Source organism: Delphinus delphis, chromosome 14 (genome assembly GCF_949987515.2).
Source record: "Delphinus delphis chromosome 14, mDelDel1.2, whole genome shotgun sequence".
Classification (NCBI taxonomy): domain Eukaryota; kingdom Metazoa; phylum Chordata; class Mammalia; order Artiodactyla; family Delphinidae; genus Delphinus; species Delphinus delphis.
Window position 1 is genome coordinate 33,847,545 of NC_082696.1, and position 20,522 is coordinate 33,868,066.

Below are 20,522 nucleotides of genomic sequence, written 5' to 3' on the forward strand. Positions count from 1 at the left end.
GTCCTTCTTTGTCCCTTGTAAGTCTTTATTTAAACTCTGTTTTGTCTGATATGAGAATTGCTCCTCCAGCTTTCTTTTGGTTTCCACTTGCATGGAATATCTTTTTCCATCCCCTCACTTTCAGTCTGTATGTGTCCCTAGGTCTGAAGTGGGTAGATAGCATATATACGGGTCTTGTTTTTCTGTCCATTCAGCCAGTCTATGTCTTTTGGTTGGAGCATTTAATCCTTTTACATTTAAGGCAATTATCGATATGTATGTTCCTATTACCATTTTCTTAATTGCTTTGGGTTTGTTATTGTAGGTATTTTCCTTCTCTTGTTTTACCTGCCTAGAGAAGTTCCTCTAGCATTTGTTGTAAAGCTGTTTTGGTGGTGCTGAATTCTCTTAGCTTTTGCTTTTCTGTATCGCTTTTAATTTCTCTGTCAAATCTGAATGGTATCCTTGCTGGGTAGAGTAATCTTGGTTGTAGGTTATTTCCTTTTATCACTTTAAATATGTCCTGCCACTCCCTTCTGGCTTGTAGAGTTTCTGCTGAAAGATCAGCTGTTAACCTTATGGGGATTCCCTTGTATGTTATTTGTTGTTTTTCCCTTGCTGCTTTTAATATTTTCTCTTTGTATTTAATTTTTGATAGTTTGATTACTATGTGTCTTGGCGTGTTTCTCCTTGGGTTTGTCCTGTATGTGACTCTCTGTGCTTCCTGGACTTGACTAACTGTTTCCTTTCCCATATTGGGGAAGTTTTCAACTATAATCTCTTCAAATATTTTCTCAGTCCCTTTCTTTTTCTCTTCTTCTTCTGGGACCCATATAAGTCGAATGTTGGTGTGTTTAATCTTGTCCCAGAGGTCTCTGAGACTGACCTCAATTCTTTTCATTCTTTTTTCTTTATTCTGCTCTGCAGTAGTGATTTCCACTATTTTGCCTTCCAGATCACTTATCCATTCTTCTGCCTCAGTTATTCTGCTATTGATACCTTCTAGAGAATTTTTAATATCATTTGTTGTGCTGTTCATCACGGTTTGTTTGCTGTTTAGTTCTTCTAGGTCCTTGTTAAACGTTTCTTGTATTTTCTCCATTTTATTTCCAAGATTTTGGATCATCTTTACTACCATTATTCCGAATTCTTTTTCAGGTAGACTGCCTGTTTCCTCTTCATTTGTTAGGTCTGTTGGGTTTTTGCCCTGCTCCTTCATCTGCTGTGTGATTCTCTGTCTTCTCATTTTGCTTAAGTTACTGTGTTTGGGGTCTTCTTGTCGCAGGCTGTAGGTTCGTAGTTCCCGTTGTTTTTGGTGTCTGCCCCCAGTGGCTAAGGTTGTTTCAGTGGGTTGTGTAGGCTTCCTGGTGGAGGGGACTAGTGCCTGTGTTCTGGTGGATGAGGCTGGATCTTGTCTTTCTGGTGGGCAGTTCCACGCCTGGTGGTGTGTTTTGGGGTGACTGTGGCCTTATGCTTTTAGGCAGCCTCTCTGCTAATGGGTGGGGTTGTTTTCCTGTCTTACTAGTTGTTTTGCATAGTGTGTCCAGCAGTGTAGCTTGCTGGTCATTGAGTCGAGCTGGGTCTTGGCGTTGAGATGTAGATCTCTGGGAGATTTTCGCCGTTTGATATTACGTGGAGCTGGGAGGTGTCTTGTGGACCATTGCCCTGAACTTGGCTCTCCCATCTCAGAGGCAGAGGCTTGATGCCTGGCTGGAGCACCAAGAGCTTGTCATCCACACGGCTCAGAATAAAAGCGAGAAAAAAAAGAAAGAAAGAGGAAGATAGAATTAAATCAAATAAAGTTATTAAAATAAAAAATAATTATTAAAACAATCTTTTTAAAGTAAAAAAGAAAAAGAAGAGAGCAACAAACTAAAAAGCAAATCCACCAATGATAATGGGCGCTAAAAAGTATACTAAGAACAAAAACGGACAGACAGAACCCTAGGACAAATGGTAAAAGCAAAGCTATACAGACAAAATCACTCACAGAAGCATACACATGCACATTCACAAAAAGAGAAAAACGGAAATATATATATATATATATCATTGCTCCCAAAGTTCACCTCCTCAATTTGGGATGATTCGTTGTCTATTCAGGTATTCCACAGATGCAGGGTACATCAAGTTGATTGTGGAGATTTAATCCGCTGCTCCTGAGGCTGCTGGGAGAGATTTCCCTTTCTCTTCTTTGTTCACATAATTTCCGGGGTTCAGCTTTGGATTTCGACCCACCTCTGCATGTAGGTCGCCTGAGGGCATGTGTTCTTCTCTCAGACAGGACGGGGTTAAAGGAGTAGCTGATTCGGGGGCTCTGGCTCACTCAGGCCAGGGGGAGGGAGGGGTACGGCGTGCGGGGCGAGCCTTTGGTGGTAGAGGCCGGCGTGACGTTGCACCAGCCTGAGGCGCGCTGTGTGTTCTCCTGGGGAAGTTTTCCCTGGATCATGGGACCCTGGCAGTGGCGGGCTGCACAGGCTCCCGGAGGGGCGGTGTGGATAGTGACCTGTGCTCGCACACAGGCTTCTTGGTGGCGGCAGCAGCAGCCTTAGCGTCTCATGCCCGTTTCTGGGATCCGCGCTGATAGCCGCGGCTCGTGCCTATCTCTGGAGCTCCTTTAAGCAGCACTCTGAATCCCCTCTCCTCGCGCACCAGGAAACAAAGAGGCAAGAATAAGTCTTTCCTCTTCGGCAGGTCCAGACTTTTTCCCGGACTCCCTCCCGGCTAGCCATGGCGCACTAACCCCCTTCAGGCTGTGTTCACGCAGCCAACCCCAGTCCTCTCCTGGGATCTAAGCTCCGAAGCCTGAGCCTCAGCTCCCAGCCCCCGCCCGCCCCGGCGGATGAGCAGACAAGGCTCTCGGGCTGGTGAGTGCCGGTGGGCCCTGATTCTCTGTGCGGGAATCTCTCCGCTTTTCCCTCCGCACCCCTGTTGCTGTGCTTTCCTCCGCGGCTCCGAAGCTTCCCCCCTCCACCACCCGCAGTCTCTGCCCGCGAAGGGGCTTCCTAGTATGTGGAAACCTTTCCTCCTTCACAGCTCCGTCTCACTGGTGCAGGTCCCGTCCCTATTCTTTTGTCTCTGTTTTCTCTTTTACCCTACCCAGGTACGTGGGGAGTTTCTTGCCTTTTGGGAAGTCTGAGGTCTTCTGCCAGCGTTCAGTAGGTGTTCTGTCGCAGCTGTTCCACATGTAGATGTATTTCTGATGTATCTGTGGGGAGGAAGGTGATCTCCGCGTCTTACTCTTCCGCCATCTTGAAGCTCCTCCCATTTAATAGTTTTTCTTCATGTAATTTGCTTTAACTCATTTTTAAAATACCTTCAAAAGAATTTAGGGGGGCTTCCCTGGTGGCCCAATGGTTGAGAGTCCGCCTGCCGATGCAGGGGACACGGGTTCGCGCCCCGGTCCGGGAAGATCCCACATGCCGGAGCGGCTGGGCCCGTTACCCATGGCCACTGAGCCTGTGCGTCCAGAGCCTGTGCTCCACAACGGGAGAGGCCACAACAGTGAGAGGTCCGCGTACCTCAAAAAAAAAAAAAGAAAGAAAAAAAATAATTTAGGGGCAGTTTTCACTTTTTATAGATTAACACTTTCCTTGAAAGTCTTTTGGCCTCGCCAATAAATGTTTTTCCAGAGATTCAAAGAAGATCCCACCTGATAGTAATGTACTAATTAGAGACCATATGGACAGAGCTAGAGCTGTGAGGTCTATAAAATTCAGTATCAAATTTCACCTCATTGTTGTTAAAGGAAAAAATGCTCTAATTCATTATTCATCATTTCCATAAGTTCAAACATTGGTATAATGTTTCCCAAAGTTTCTTTCAAGCAAATTATGTAAGCTATTCAAAATTAAATTACAGTGTACCTTTGACATTTGAGTTTAATACCTGATGCATTGCCTTATCACATGCTACTCACAAAGGCCAGTGATATACAATGATTTGTGATTTTCCCCCATGTAAATTTCAGTTTCCTACACTGAGAGGTGGATGTATGGAAACAAGTCAGCACTGGGCATCAGCTCCTGAGTTCAGCTTTGCTGTGCCGTCTTTTCATTTCATCTGCAGGAAGTCTTCAGAAGTAAAAAGAAAAATACAAAACAAAACCAGCAAAAGCAAAAACAATACTTGGCCATATTTCATGAACGAAATGAGTTATAGCAGTATTCATTAATTTTGAGATTTGTAAAGGTCTTAGTACGCCAAGAATGTCAAAGATCAACTGTACTGTGTTTAGTTGCTAATCAGAGCTATCCATCTCTAAATATTTTCTCTTTATTTCCCTTGGTAACCGTGTCTTTACAAATTTATCTCCCAGAGAGGTATGTTTTTAATAAAAGAAAACTTGTGGTAAAAGGGTCATATTCCATCTGTGAAAGTATTTGCTCTCTAAAAGTACAGTTTCCAGACCACTCATTCCCAATTTTAAGCATTTATTATGAACTCCTAAATAAATTATTCCTTAAGCCTTTAGACTTCAAGAGATATTACTATATCTATGTACTATAGTCGTTTGGATTTTTAAGTAATGAGATTGCACATTTGTCTCTCCTAGAACCACCAAGACCCATTGCTCCTCCGCAGCTGCTTGGTGTTGGGCCTACATATTTGCTGATTCAGCTAAATGCCAACTCCATCATTGGTGATGGTCCCATCATTCTGAAAGAAGTAGAGTACAGAATGACATCAGGATCCTGGACAGAAACCCATGCAGTCAATGCTCCAACTTATAAATTATGGCATTTGGATCCGGATACTGAATATGAGATCCGTGTTCTACTTACAAGACCTGGTGAAGGCGGGACGGGGCTTCCAGGACCTCCACTAATCACCAGAACCAAATGTGCAGGTAAGACTGAAGAGCTGGCCACTCTGCCAGTGAAGGAATCTAGCATCAGACATACAATATTCATACAATATTAAAAGTACTAATTATTTGGTACATGATTAGTCACACTATTCTAAGAGTTCCAGTTGTAGCCTTAAGTATGTCATAAATTTGAGTGATGTAAGGGCAGTGTGAATGTTTCTCTTTTATTTTTCAGTAGTATTATGAATCCACAGTCTTTTCTTGCATGGTAATTTTGCTTGGCTTGCTTATATTTAGTCCAAAATCTCTGATTGATGCAGGTGAATGTATTATATAGAGAGAAAACCTTTGCAGTTCAAGCAAACGTTGAATACCTTTCTACTGTGTGGAAATTGTCTTCCTCGGTAATTTTGTTATGGTCAGTGCAGAGGCCATATCTGATAATACACATAAGAAAAGTTACTCTGAGCCAGTCCTCAGTAAGATAACCCTCCTATTCAGAAAATCCTGTTGTCGAGGATGAATGCAGCAGCTTGGCACCCAGCTGTAAAATACAGAGGCTTTCCATATGTTTTTAAGCCTTGTATTGCCCTCCTAATGCCTGAAACAGAGTGGTGAAAATAATAGCACATGGAGAAAACACAAAGAAAGAATAAAAAGTGAAATAAAAAGTAATATAAAAGCATACATCCTAGTTTCTTATTGTACGATTGTTATAATGAGAGAAAATGTTAGCTATTTATTAAAAGCCACTGAAAAGTTTGTCTAAGTTATTAGAGTATACTTTTAGTGCACTGTTTATTTTATTGTTGAAAATAGTTTAATTTTTTAGGTCAGTTGAAAGAAACATTTTTTATCCATCAAGCATTATGTTGAAACACCTGCAAAGTTAGTACCTGGGTCTATGCGTCTTGAACATTTATAGATTTAGGTTCTGAAAATTGAAAACTAAGACCATGGGGATCTATGAAAGTGTAAATGCCTGTAAAATGTCTTTTGTTTCTTTAACATCTGTTTAGCAGTTACAGTATTCTGAGGCTACCCACCAAGAGTACTGATCTAAGATCAAAGCAAAATCCATGCAATTACCTAATGTACTGTCATCCCTAAATAGTTTTTATTCTGGTTCAATTTTTATATGTTAATATTTATATATTAATTGTAAATAGCAATATATTTCATATATTAATATTGAAAAATGCTCACCAATAGGAAGCTTAACGGCTCCATCATTAGTCTCAGATGTAGACAACAGAGTCTAGTAATTTGCTGATTGGTGTCATACATTTATCCTGTGGTTGAAAAATAGCTTAACCTCAAAAACACTGGTAAGTCTCCATGGCTCAGCCTAAATCACACAAATTCCTTTTCAAATTTGTTGTACAGCTATGTCTTTTCATTCTAGGTAATGTGACAAATTATTCTTATTGTAGTAAATGAACTTCCTGAGGGGAAAAACAATTTAACTCTACAACCTCAACTAGTCAGAGAAATAATTTAAAAAGGAGACAGTATGGAAACTGAGAAGTAGCTCACTCTTCCAAAATTAATATCCAGTGCTAACATAAAAAGATGAATAGTGATATCCATTTTACTGAAGATATTGCCTACACATATTTTCTGATAGAATTACCTTTTTCTGCCTACATTTAATCCTTATAAGGTATATACGAATTAAAATAATAAGTGTTGATTTACTATTCCAGAGATCTTCCTTGTGACTTTTTGTGCCCTAACTTCTTTCTTTTAAATATCTCATCTGCCTTCTTATTTTTTTATTTCATCAAAATAGATCCTTAAAAATTTACAGTACCACACAATGTGTTGTTAATATAATGTAATTTTTTAACTTAGGAATTATTTGAAATCGGCCATTGGTGTGAAGGCCAATGGAGATGGCAAATAAATGAAACTGTGGGTTTTTTTTTAATATATCTTTATTGGAATATAATTGCTTTACAATGTTGTGTTAGTTTCTGTTGTACAACAAAGTGAATCAGCTATAAGTATACATATATCCCCATATCCCCTCCCTCTTGAGCCTCCCTCCCATCCTCCCTATCCCACCCCTCTAGGTCATCACAAAGCATCCAGCTGATCTCCCTGTGCTGTGGAACAGCTTCCCACTAGCCATCCATTTTACATTTGGTAGTGTATATATGTCATTGCTACTCTCTCACTTCATCCCAGTTTCCCCTTCCCCCCTGTGTCCTCAAGTCCATTCTCTACTCTGCGTCTTTATTCCTGCCCTGCCACTAGGTTTATCAGTACTGTTTTTTTAGATTCCATATATGTACATTAACATATGGCGTTTCTTTTTCTATTTCTGACTTACTTCACTCTGTATGAATAACTCAATTTTGTTCGTTTTTATGGCTGAGTAGTGTTCCATTGTATATATGTACCACATCTTCTTTATCCATAGCACGATCTTTTTTGACCCACCTCCTAGAGTAATGGAAATAAAATACAAAATAAACAAATGGGACCTAATGAAACTTAAAAGTTTTTGCACAGCAATGGAAACCATAAACTAGACGAAAAGGCAACCCTCAGAATGGGAGAAAATATTTGCAAACGAAGCAACTGACAAAAGATTAATCTCCAAAATATACAAGCAGCTCATGCAGCTCAATATAAAAAAAACAAACAACCCAATCCAAAAATGGGCAGAAGACCTAAATAGACATTTCTTCAAAGAAGACATACAGATTGCCAACGAACACATGAAAGGGTGCTCATCATCACTAATCATTAGAGAAATGCAGATCAAAACCACAATGAGGTATCACCTCACACCGGTCAGAATGGCCATCATCAAAAAATCTACAAACAGTAAATGCTGGAGAGGGTGTGGAGAAAAGGGAACCCTCCTGCGCTGTTGGTGGGAATGTATATTGATACAGCCACTATGGAGAACAGTATGGAGGTCCCTTAAAAAACTAACAATAGAACTACCTTATGACCCAGCAATCCCACTACTGGGTATATACCCTGAGAAAACCATAATTTAAAAAGACACATGCACCCCAACGTTCATTGCAGCACTGTTTACAATTGCCAGGACATGGAAGCAACCTAAATGTCCATCAACAGGTGAATGGATAATGAAATTGTGTTTTAAGGCTAGTTATGCTCTATTAAGTGGATGAAAAGAACATGTTGATGAGCATTGATTTATCCCTATTGAATACTTATGTTCAGAATGCATATTGAGCTGCAGTAAGTAAAAATAGGACTGTAAAGTGTTTGAGATATTTTACTTTGAGAATAACCTTATCTGTATGGGAGGGGATAGAGTAAAAATAACTTACACTCATAGCTGCTTTCAAATTTATAAATGTCTTGACATTTTGAAATAATATTGGTCTTTTTTTCTGGTATGTTATTTGAGAAACATTTAAGTTGTGGGCTCTGTGGCATAAAATGGTATCAAGCTCACTCATCTGTAGTTTTACTTCCAAATTTAAAAAGTTTTTTTTAAAACTATCTTTCACATGTGGTGAGTCTTTGTCACATATCTTTATTAATTTATTTATGTCCTCATAAGGTGTGTTTGATGCAGGTTTTATGGTAAAAAAAAAGTGCTTATAAACTAGATTTCCAGGTACATTGTAGATTGTAGAGAAACTGGTTACTGTTTTATAGGAATGTCTACTAATCTTGCTCTATTATTAGAAAAAGAGGGAAAGCTTATGCAATTATATATTCTATTAATTTTTAAATAATCCTGAAAAGTAGAAGTTGGATATAATTGATAAACATTGCATGTCTAAATACAGAGTCAGTAAAGGTTAAATTTATGATGTCCATCCACTTCTCTTCAAGGTTCCTTTCCCCAGGTTTAAGATCCCTCAAACCCTACCAACACCAGCATCATCACTAGACTCAGCCTGGTGTTTTATAACAACAAAATAGAACACAACTTATGCTATGATATTATCTGATATTTAGTACAAAAATTCTTCATGGTCTGGGGAAATGATCCCTTTAAGACACCAAACATAACTTTTGGAGAAGTTCCCATCTAATTCTATTAAATTGTGCAAACTCTGAATACTGGTTCTATAAACCATTCCATTTTAACAAATATTAGGAGAATGTCATGGTGTAGGGTAGTGTTTTACCATTAATATCATCTGGTTGAGTAAATATTTATTGTTTTGAAATAGCTATTTTAATGCATTCTACATGTTAGACCACCAAGAAGCCTTTGAAGATAAGTATAAATTTTTTTTAGCTATATGTATGTGTCTGATATCAATTTCACATGAATTTCTTATAAGTAACAAAGGGATGATGATTACTTTCAGTCTCTCAGAAATTCTTATTTTATTTTGGTGAATCACAGAGGAACAATTTTTGACTACTAGGGACCTATCAAAGGGTAAATTAGTTACTATTTGGTGTCTTAAAAACTCCATTTTAATGTAGTTAAGCCTTTGACATTTTACTTCTGGCAATAGTAAACTTTTTCATTCTTGGCAGAGATCTGTCAATAAATAATTTTACAGCAAATTAATGAAATGGTTTTATTTATGTATTAATGAGTATATTTTGTATTTTAAATGCAAGTGTAGATTTTCATAATTCAGTATTGATTGGTACTGCTTTATAATTATTTGGATATTATTATCCCAGTTTTGTAGCTGGTGAATCTAAGATTCAAGAAAAACAAAATAAAAACAATGATTTGGCTAACCTCAGCCAACTGGGCCACTGGGGCTCACACCCATTTTCTGGAACTTGAAAAGCCTGAATTTTTTCCCCTCTTTCTCCTACTACAGGCGATCTTTCCCACCCCCACCCCCTTTCAGAAGAAGAGTGTAGCCTGAGTAAATGAAAGTGTGATGTCTGGGAGGGATGTACATTTAAAAAAATTGAATCTTCATGGCTGAATTATTCCTTGAGAAAACAGCTTAATGTTTGCAACTTCAGTTTTATTAAAAGCACAATTGATTAGTGTGTTGACACTCAAGTATACACTCTTAAATATTTTAAACAGTTAAAGAAGTGTAAAAAATGTTTTACACTATTCTTTTCTGAAAATGTCCTACCTAGTTGCCAAAGCTGTGTCTTTGTTTTCTTTCTGAAGTACATTAAAATCATTTGGTAAGTGCAATTACCTGCTTCAGGGTTACTCAAGTTAGGAGAGGTGGTAATTACAGCCTCTGGTGCCTGTAGCCACCTACCCTTGCCTCATGCTTCTCTATGTGCCTGAGGGGTATGATTACTTCGTTGTTAGCTTACAGCCTGACCCATGTTATTGTTCACATAATGCTTTTTCAGGCATTTTATACATTTTTAAAAAGGTATAAATGTGACATTGTCTTAAATGGGAAGTAATTCAAAAACTCCACTGAACAGTCAAAGAAAGCATACTTGTTTTTTCAGTGTGTCTATTTCCTCTGGGTATACCATCTGGTACAGAAGCTAAGAAAATACAGTTTTCTCTTTCTCTTATTAAATGGGAATAAAATATGCCATCATCAGAAATTGTCTGCATTGCTTGCTTTGGCAATTGCATGTTAAAATTGCTCTTTTAAATTGCCTTCTGCTTCTGGGTAACCCACTGTGGCACTGCTTTATGATTAACTGACATTTTAACAGCATCTTCTTCATAGGGAAAGTCAAGAGTTCAGGGTGTCCAGAACGTAGTATATTTACACAGTTGGGAAAGCTACTCTCTACTCTTACATTGAAGTTCAGTGCTCTTGGCAATTCTCATTGAAAAATGTAGATCTATGAAGCAGTGAAAAAGAGAGTGTCTTATTTTAAACGTAAACATTTACTAAAACTGCATTTTTTTCTCTCCTAAGTCCAAAATGGAAGGAAACAAAACAATACTCAGGCATACACCAGAAACCACAGAGTAAGGAATTAAATTTTGGCCTTTTAGCTATAGTATCATCAGCAAAGTGGAACCATATATTGATTTTTATTGTGGTCTAAGATAGTTATCAATCACAAAGACTATTTATCATTGAAACTCAGCCTTGCAGTTAAACAAAAAACAAAATAAACAGCTCTGTAAGAATTGGTATGGTTTAACAGTATAAGGTTGCCATATGGTTTGATTTCAGTTGAAGGCTTATATCAGTGCTTGTTTTAAATTTTTTTTGAAATTTATTAATATGATTTTTACATGGCTTCTTTATTGTTTTTGAGCAAAAAATTTTAAAGGCAATGCTATTATTATTGAAGTAAAAAAAACTAAATCTAAAAAGCCATAAGAGAAGTAATGGAAAACAACAGTTCTTCAATTTTCTTAAAAATCTAAAAGAGTAAAACCCTCTTATAGATTTTTTTTTCTTTTTTAGTGAGTAAAACCTGATTTTGTTTTTCAGATTCTGTAGGGAATATTTCAGTTTGAAAGACATTTATCTATTCAGAGAAATTTTATTGGCTTTGTCGTTTGTTAACAGCACTGGGTTAAGTACTAGGTCTTCAAAGTTATACAAGCAGTGCCTTGCACTTAAGTTCCTAGTAGTCACGAGGGACAGCCCTATAAACAGAGTAAAATGCAAAGTGAAAGCAGTGAAGCTCTTCCTGTTTTTCAAGAAAGTGTTTCCGAGAAGCTGTCACCAGGAAAAGATGGCTTTTAAACTGGATCTTAAAAATTGACTATGAGTTTTTAAGGCAGAAAGAACAGAAAACAGAATAAAAAACAGAGGGAACCATATGCTTATCCCAGTTGTTAACATTGCTGATGTTTTTTGGATTATGAAAATAGATGGAGCATTGGCTGACTCTGGGCTGTGGTAGAACAGAAGCTGCAGGTGGGATGTGGCCAGGGCTAATGTAGCCCAGGCTGCTATCCTGTTGTTTTTAAGAAGCAGATTGACATTACTGGATTTGCTTTTAGAAAGGTCATCTCTCTGTGGAAGAGGAGTTAGAACTAAGGAAAGACTGGGAGCGGAAAAACCATGAAATCATGCTTATAATCAAAATATGCTGTCTATTATCTTCACTATAGCATGTCTCTCTTACTGTAGATCAGAAATAGGATATCTATAAATTCCTGGAAATATTGTCATTTCTAATAATCAAAGTTCCTTTCATTAAAGGGATTTTAAAGATATTTTATAGGTGATCTAACTTACTTTATTGTTTGATTTACTTTTCTTTTTCAAATATATGGGTCAACCAGTGTCCTTAATACGCATGCAAAATCCATGGTATAATACGTTATTGTAGAGGAGAAAATTATGAAGGATTGGAGAGAAATTCAAGAGCTACTGTGTATTTGGTGGGATATTTATTCATTTCATAAATTTTATTGAGGTTGGAGTTGTATACATTGCCATGCTGAGGACTATAGAAGATACAACATTAGTAGGACAGGCTTCCTACTCTTCAGGAACTGACAGTCTAGTGTAAGAAACCATAATACCAATAAAAGTATAGTAAGTTATATAATAAAAATACAAAGCACTTTGGAACTCCAGAGATGAGGGGGTTAATTTCTGACCCCAAAACCATTTTTCTCAAGCAATATGTTTGAAAACAATATCAACCATTCTTTCCTGAACACAGCTGGATTAACACTTCTGTTAGCCTTATCCCTAATTCCTTAACTGTGAAATAATGTATAAAACGATGTGCAGCCGGTAGTCACCATAAGGATGATTTGCCTTCTCTTTTTCCTTTCTTCTAACACATAGGGAAACTATATGCACAGATGGAGGCATTAAATTGAAAATATAATTCACATCCTAATTTTTTTTATTTTTTAAAAGATTTATTATTTTATTTATTTATTTTATTTTTTGGCTGTGTCGGGTCTTAGTTGCAGCATGCAGGATCTTTGTTGAGGCATGTGGAATCTTTTTTCGTTCGGCGCGCGGTCCGCTGGGGTTTCTTTCTAGTTGCAGTGCGCCGGCTTCTCTCTAGTTGTGCTGTGTGGGTTTTCTCTTCTCTAGTTGTGGCTTGCAGGGTCCAGGGTGTGTGGGCTCTGTAGTTGTGGCACACGGGCTTTGTTGCTCTGTGGCATATGGGATCCCAGTTCCCCCACCAGGGATCGAACCCGCGTCCCCTGCAGTGTAAGGCGGATTCTTTACCAGTGGTCCACCAGGGAAGTCCCTCACATCCTAATTTAAATTATCCAAGTAATTTGTGTGGTTGCTTTTGAATTCTCTGGGGCCCATGGATGATAGCAATGTTATTCTAAATTTCAATGGAGAGAGAGATTAATTTATAATATAAGCAACTTCTGTTAAGTCTCCTAGTAGTCTATAATGCTAGGAACCCCAGTATAAGAGTCATGAAAGGTAAACAAATATGAAATCCTCTTTCCCACTGCCCCTTTTGTTTTTTGCCTCAGGCATGGGATGTACTTTTAACCATATGTACAGTTTATGGCACGTTTTCCAATAGCTGTGTAACTAATTAAGTAGAGTTGGGCTGCTTTCAGCTTAAAATTGTCTTCTTTTGACTTATTTCGTTGCTAGAAAGCATTTGGTACCAGTAAAAATGACACTTTTAATTTATCCACAGTACTTTACTACATGCTGAGTCTGTTAACAGTATCATTAAGTACTCTTTTTATTGGCTTCATTTGTTTTTATTGAATTTTGCATATGCAGTAAAGCTGACAGGTGAAAATGATTTGAATAACAGCATCAGTTCCATTAAATATCCTGGATACCCCTCTGGTCCTAGGTTTTTATTTGAAATTAGGAAGTAGAAATAGCAGTAAAATAATATCTTAATAATGTCTTAAGTGATAATAACATAAGAATATCTGAAAAAGAAAATGACATGGGTAGAATTAAGAAGCTATGGGTCAATCACCTCCTAGAGAAATGGAAATAAAAACAAAAATAAACAAATGGGACCTAATGAAACTTAAAAGCTTTTGCACAGCAAAGGACACCATTAACAAGACAAAAAGACAACCCTCAGAATGGGAGAAAATATTTGCAAATGAAGCAACTGACAAAGGATTAATCTCCACAATTTACAAGCAGCTCATGCAGCTCAATATCAGAAAAACAAAAACCCAATCCAAAAATGGGCAGAAGACCTAAATAGACATTCCTCCAAAGATATACAGACTGCCAACAAACACATGAAAGGATGCTCAACATCACTAATCATTAGAGAAATGCAAATCAAAACTACAATGAGGTATCATCTCACACCAGTCAGAATGGCCATCATCAGAAAATCTAGAAACAATAAATGCTGGAGAGGGTGTGGAGAAAAGGGAACACTCTTGCACTGTTGGTGGGAATGTAAATTGGTACAGCCACTATGGAGAACAGTATGGAGGTTCCTTAAAAAACTAAAAATAGAACTACCGTATGACCCAACAATCCCACTACTGGGCATATACCCTGAGAAAACCATAATTCAAAAAGAGTCATGTACCAAAATGTTCATTGCAGCTCTATTTACAATAGCCAGGAGATGGAAGCAACCTAAGTGTCCATCAATAGATGAATGGATAAAGAAGATGTGGCACATATATACAATGGAATATTACTCAGCCATAAAAAGAAACGAAATTGAGTTATTTGTAGTGAGGCGGATGGACCTATAGTCTGTCATACAGAGTGAAGTAAGTCAGAAAGAGAAAAAGAAATACCATATGCTAACACGTATATATGGAATCTAAGAAAAAAAAAATGTCATGAAGAACCTAGGGGCAAGATGGGAATGAAGACACAGACCTACTAGAGAATGGACTTGAGGATATGGGGAGGGGGAAGGGTAAGCTGTGACAGAGTGAGAGAGTGGCGTGGACATATATACACTACCAAACGTAAAATAGATAGCTAGTGGGAAGCAGCCACGTAGCACAGGGAGATCAGCTCGGTGTTCTGTGACCACCTAGAGGGGTGGGATAGGGAGGGTGAGAGGGAGGGAGACGCAAGAGGGAAGAGATATGGGAACATATGTATATGTATAACTGATTCACTTTGTTATAAAGCAGAAACTAACACACCATTGTAAAGCAATTATACTCCAATAAAGATGTTAAAAAAAAAGAAGCTATGGGTCAAGATTGATCAAACACTAAAGGATGCGTTCTGTATGAAGGATGGACTCAAGAGACTCAGCCTGTGAACTTCAGACCTCTTCAATGGTGCCATTGTGGTTACACTGGTGCACAGACTTGTCCTTGATTTTCTTCCTTTTTACCCGGAGAATCTACCTTTGTCTTCAGTTGTCACTGCCTGTTTACTTCCTTATTTGAATTATAATTTATTTTCGTTGCTTTGGAATAAAAAGCAAAATTCTTAAAGTCAGGCTTTGGCAAAAAAAAAAAAAATTGCAGTCCTGTTTTCTTGAGCAGGGTTTGGTGGGGGAGGAGTACAGCTTATTATTTTTGGAACTCACTTATTTAGAACCATTCTAGTTAGTGTTTTTGAAGAGTGTTGGTCATTCTGTACGATTTCTTGAGTGGAAAAAATTACTTTATAAAGATGTATCATTATTTTCATAATTTAACTTTACTCTTAAAATCTGAGGATGTGATCATCCTCTGAGAATTTCATTTTTTGATCTTCACTGTCTTCCTACAAGATACGGCCTTATTATAGCTAATAATTACTGTAAGGATGACTCTTCCATCCTTTTTCCTTTCCACCAACCTGTATATAAACTACAGAGGAGAAAAAAGCATATTTGAAGGAAAAATAATGAGTGGATTCTAATCTCGGGTATTGTAAGTTATGTTACACTTTGTGAACCCAACAAAAAATGAACTTCAAAGGGCAGAAATTCATGCGTTCATGTCACCCTAAGCAAGATACGTGCAAATTCAGCTGTCACTACATATGATATGGCCTAGAAATCATTGAGTGATGTCCATTTTAATTGTCTCAGCCAAATAATATGGGTGAAGTTTGAGTTAAAATAACTCATCTTTCATTCTCTGGCTTTGTTACTATTTCCTACCTCTATGTAATACTTCATAATAAAAAAATAGTCATCAAAAAAGTTTATTTTTATGTGTTATTGTAGTTTTAAGCTGGTACTGTTAAAATATATGAACATCATATTTTTTGTACTCTTACATGTGAATCTATAATACTTTATTGTCAAAATACCTTTGTTTTAACATATTATATATATACATATATATATAATATATATATGTATATATATATAATAGGATCCCCTTTTAACAGTAATTATAGAAGGAAAGTGAAATAATTTCTCTGCCAATTATTAGGCATTTCTTAAGTCAAGAGCACCATATACATAGGATGCTTGCTCAAAACTTACGGTAACATTTATTGGAAATCATAATATATTGCTTTGCTATACCTTTTTCTTCTCTAAGATATATCTTACAGGTGAACAGTGGAATGGATATGTAGTTTTGAAATATAAATGGCAGTATTCTTTGACAAGTTTGTTTAGATACTTCATTAACTTTTCTTTAAATCTTTTTTTGCCATCCAGTAAATTATAACAATAAAAGAAGTTTAAGAACATGTTTTAGAGGTTTAATTTATCCAATACTGAACAACATAATCTTAAGCTGCCACTCATTTTATCACCATTATACGATGGCATTTTAAAGCTTTGCGGAAAAAATATAACTTAAAAACAAATTGGTATATTGATGAATTTGTGATTTTTGGACAGATATGTTGGAGCGCACTCTAGTAGTTTAAGAACTGCAATATGAAGATAACAATAGCTGTTCCTTCACCGTGCATTATAATGAAACGTGATGATGCTGTAGAGCATGAAGCTTTGTTTTCTTAAAACACAATTTATATACATCAGATTATTAACATAGACTTTCTCATGGGTTGGGCCAGCAGTTCTGTTGTCCTTCATTTAGTCAGTGAATTTTGAACTCCTACCAGCACTATGGTAGAGCTGGGCAAAAAGTGAAGAGATGACAACTTCTCTCATTTATCTTGTTTTTAAAAGTAAAATTAACAGGTAACTTAGTTAACTTCTAACAAGTGACAGAATGTGGAAACTGACTCATTCTATTTAATTTTACTTAAATGGGTTATTTTCCTCTGTATTTCCAACTCACATAAAGTACATCAGTAGAATACAGAACTCTGCTTATTCTGGAAAGCAACAGGGAGAAAAGTTTTTCTCTGAGCACTCCTTCCAGCTGCTCAGATAATCCTTTCATTTCTGCCTCCTCTTTATTTCTGGCTTACTGTCCACCAAGAGAAACATGCATTTTTGTAAGGCTAAGTTATATCAATGAACCAGTCACTTTTACAACAGGTCAGCTCATTGAATTAAATTAATATTTGATTTTCTCAGCTTAAATGAACCAGTTTAGGTTTTCCGTTAAAATTTTTGCAATCAGTTTTAACAATTTGGATACCACCTTAAAAATTATATAACTGAGGAATACTGAAAAGCAGAATTATTGTTCCAGAGTTCCCTTTTGTGTTTCTCCATTCTGTCTTCTGGTGAATTCCGCATCATAGGTATATGCACTGTGCATGTGTCTGCTCTCTAAAATAACCAGCTTTGCTCTGCTTAGGAGGAGAAAATGTGCCAGGGGAGCACTAACTATCCCTAAGCTTAATTTTTTTGGAGGTGCCTTACTGGAAGTCCCAGATTTTGTAAAGACTTCATTAGAATACATACACCCGAATAGTTTTTATAAATTATCCATAACAAAGCATTACACTAAATTTCACAAATAGAATTTTTTTAAAAAGCATTTTCAACACTACAGTGTTTATGCAACTGTTGTCATTTTTGTCAATGCAGTATTAGTTTTCTCCATGCCCATGCTTTTTTCTTTAAGATGTATATACCAGTTTACATTCTGCTTATTTTATTTGCTGTGATATTAACTCATTTCCCATGTTTCTACGGGACATTCTAACCATCATCTTCAGTGATTGCTTAATATTCTATTGGATATATGTGCTAGAATGTATTTAACCATTCTAATAAAAGTTTAGGCTAACTCCAGTGATTGGCTATTGTGAATGTTGCAGTGAGGATTATGCACTTGTCCTTTTTCTACGTGGCTGAAAAGTACTTGACACATACTCTTCAACTACTCTGTAAGTACTGTATTAGTACACTTTAATGGACCAGCAAGGGCATGCATTCAGTCATGCAGTTTTAGCACAAGATAGTACTTTATAATTAATCAAGTCCATGTCCCCCATTTATCACTATTCTGCACACTGAGACTCAGTGAGGTAATCTGATCAACATCTTACAGCTATTTGATGAGAAAACCAAAACTATTATTCAGATTGCACTTCTTTTTGTTTTTTTTAAACATTCATGTGACTCCCTTTTTAAAAGAAGAATTTTTTTTTTTAATTTATATTTTTGGCTTTGTTTGGTCTGCATTGCTGCTCACAGGCTTTCTCTAGTTGCGGTGAGCGGGGGCTACTCTTCGTTGTGGTGCACGGGCTTCTCATTGCAGTGGCTTCTCTTTTGTGGAGCACGGGCTCTAGGTGCACGGGCTTCAGTAGTTGCGCACGGGCTTAGTTGCTCTGGGGCATGTGGGATCTTCCCAGACTAGGGTTTGAACCCGTGTCCCGTGCATTGGCAGGTGGATTCTTAACCACTGCGCCCCCAGGGAAGTCCCACAGATTGCATTTTCTTGTTTTCTTTTACATGAGTATGTCCTACATGCCAGATAGTGCCTTAAGTGCTGGGTATTCTAAAATGAAGACTCTGCTCTGCAGCCACTCAAAATCTGGGGAATCATGATCATAGTAATTACCATTTATTGAGTACTTACTATGCACCAGGCACTAGTGTAAACTCTTAGATTCAAATCCAGGCTGCCTGATTGCATGTCTTTGCTGAGCTGCCCAGAGAGTTTAGCAGGTAGGTATATAGGTAAATAATTAGACCAATAAGTGGCATAATAGATGTGCTTTCAGGCTTTATGGAAGCACAAAGGAGCCTTGAAGTAGGAGTAGAATTTTATGAAGCAGCAGATCATGAGCAATTATGAGCTGAGATTTGTGAGTCAGTAAAATCTAGATTAAAAGCTGGCTCTAATATTTACTACTGGGCAAGTAAGAATCTCTCTAATATTTCATATTGTCATCTGTAAAATTATGATAAATAATTGTACCTGCCCAACTTGCTGTTTGTGAGATAATCAGTCACGTGCTAAAGCTGAGAACTGATTGTTAAATTTTCAGGAATTTTGCCAGCCAGTTTTAAAATCAGTATTAAAGAATAAATCATACAAACTTACAATTATATCAATTATATTTTAAACAAAAGTAATACATACTCAAAGGTTCCTAACTATTTTAATATAGTGAACTATTATCTACGTTCTTGAGACTATCTATGTCTATTTTATCTGTATGTTGGAGATACGACACAATGCTTATCTCTTCCGGTTCTGTCTTGGGAAGCTTAAAACTGTAGTGGGAATATTAGAGCATGGAGATTGGCAAATGCTGCAAATCAGGACTATTTTCTCTCACCACCTCCTCTGTTTTCTGGAGAGCCAAAACCATCTTGAAAGTGCTAAACATTTTCCAGCACACCACTAGAGATAATGCATGCAAAATGCTTACTTAGCGCAGAAATAACCCACAGTAAATATTAGCCATTTCTACATAACAAGCCATTTCACTAAAAACAACTTTTCTCCAATATTTAAAGAATTACTAACATGCAGAATATCTGAAAGAATTATGCATTGAATACCACTACAATTTTCCTTCTGTTGTACTTCCTATATCATATATTTATCGATCTTTCCAACTTTTTATTCATCTATCAGTACATCTTAACTTTTTAACATTATTTTTTAATACATTAGAATATTTTGTTCAAGGGAGTGATTTTTAAAGAATAGTTAAAGAATATGTAGTTTGAATATTTTTACTGAAATGTTTAGAATGGTTTGGTTTTTAGAAATATTTCTCTAGTGGTTGTTGGGAAAAGGATTGAAAGGAGATTCCAGGAGATTTAGAAGGCTTCTAATATCAGTCTAGGCAAAAAATTGATCAGTACTTGAACTGAAGCAGTGCAGGTAAGGATTCCAATGCTGAGGCAGAGATGAAAGAGATTTGAGAGTTGCAATCAGTAGAATTTTGTGACGCATTGGAAGGAATTCTGGCTTGGAAAAGTAAGGTATAGTGACAGCTTTTAACTTGAAGGGGTAAAACATTGGGAAAGTGTTGGAAGGGAGGTTGCTATGTTTAGTTTTAGAAGTGAGATATTGGGTAGGCAGTTATATTCATGGATCTACAGTTCAATAGAGAGGGTAGAGAGCAGGATATACAGATTGGGGCATCGTCACCATTTTATTCGTGATGTTGGAGTCATGGGTATGCTTTCCTTGAATTAGAAATTCAGGTAAATTTTGTTCAACCACATTTAAAAAAAATTTGGGGGAGGGTTGAATTATATTTTATACATTAATATCTTTTTGCATGAACTATTCAGATTACTGAAACTGTTCAATGTTTTTATGTAGAACCAACTTAAAAAAATACAGTGGCTGTTTTTTATTTACAAATGCATTAAACTTGATCAGTATATACTTTAAAAAGACTGATTAGTTTGTCGAAGTATGACATCCGTAGTTACGTTTTAAGTGTTCCCCATAATGAGTAGCTCAGAGCATTATGCTAAAGGCAGAATCAAAATGTGGTTTAGTTTTGGTTTTCACCAGCTGATCCTAGGCGAACTTGCCCTCTGTTGAGTGCATTTCTGTCCTCTTTCCCATTTGCTCTCTGACCTCCTTTGGTACCTCATCTCAAAGATTCATGGTGTTCTTATGCAGAATGCATGCACT

At 37.0% G+C, this 20,522-nt stretch overlaps 1 protein-coding gene across 3 annotated transcripts in view; it reads left to right on the forward strand.

Annotated features, from left to right (window-relative positions):
* PTPRK (protein tyrosine phosphatase receptor type K) overlaps positions 1–20,522 on the forward strand; it is a 568,874-nt gene that overhangs the window by 346,114 nt on the left and 202,238 nt on the right. For all 3 annotated transcript variants that reach the window (XM_060029986.1, XM_060029983.1, XM_060029984.1), the window contains exon 7: positions 4,535–4,828. In XM_060029986.1, the coding sequence (XP_059885969.1) occupies positions 4,535–4,828 (294 nt within the window). The remainder of the gene's footprint in view (positions 1–4,534; positions 4,829–20,522) is intronic.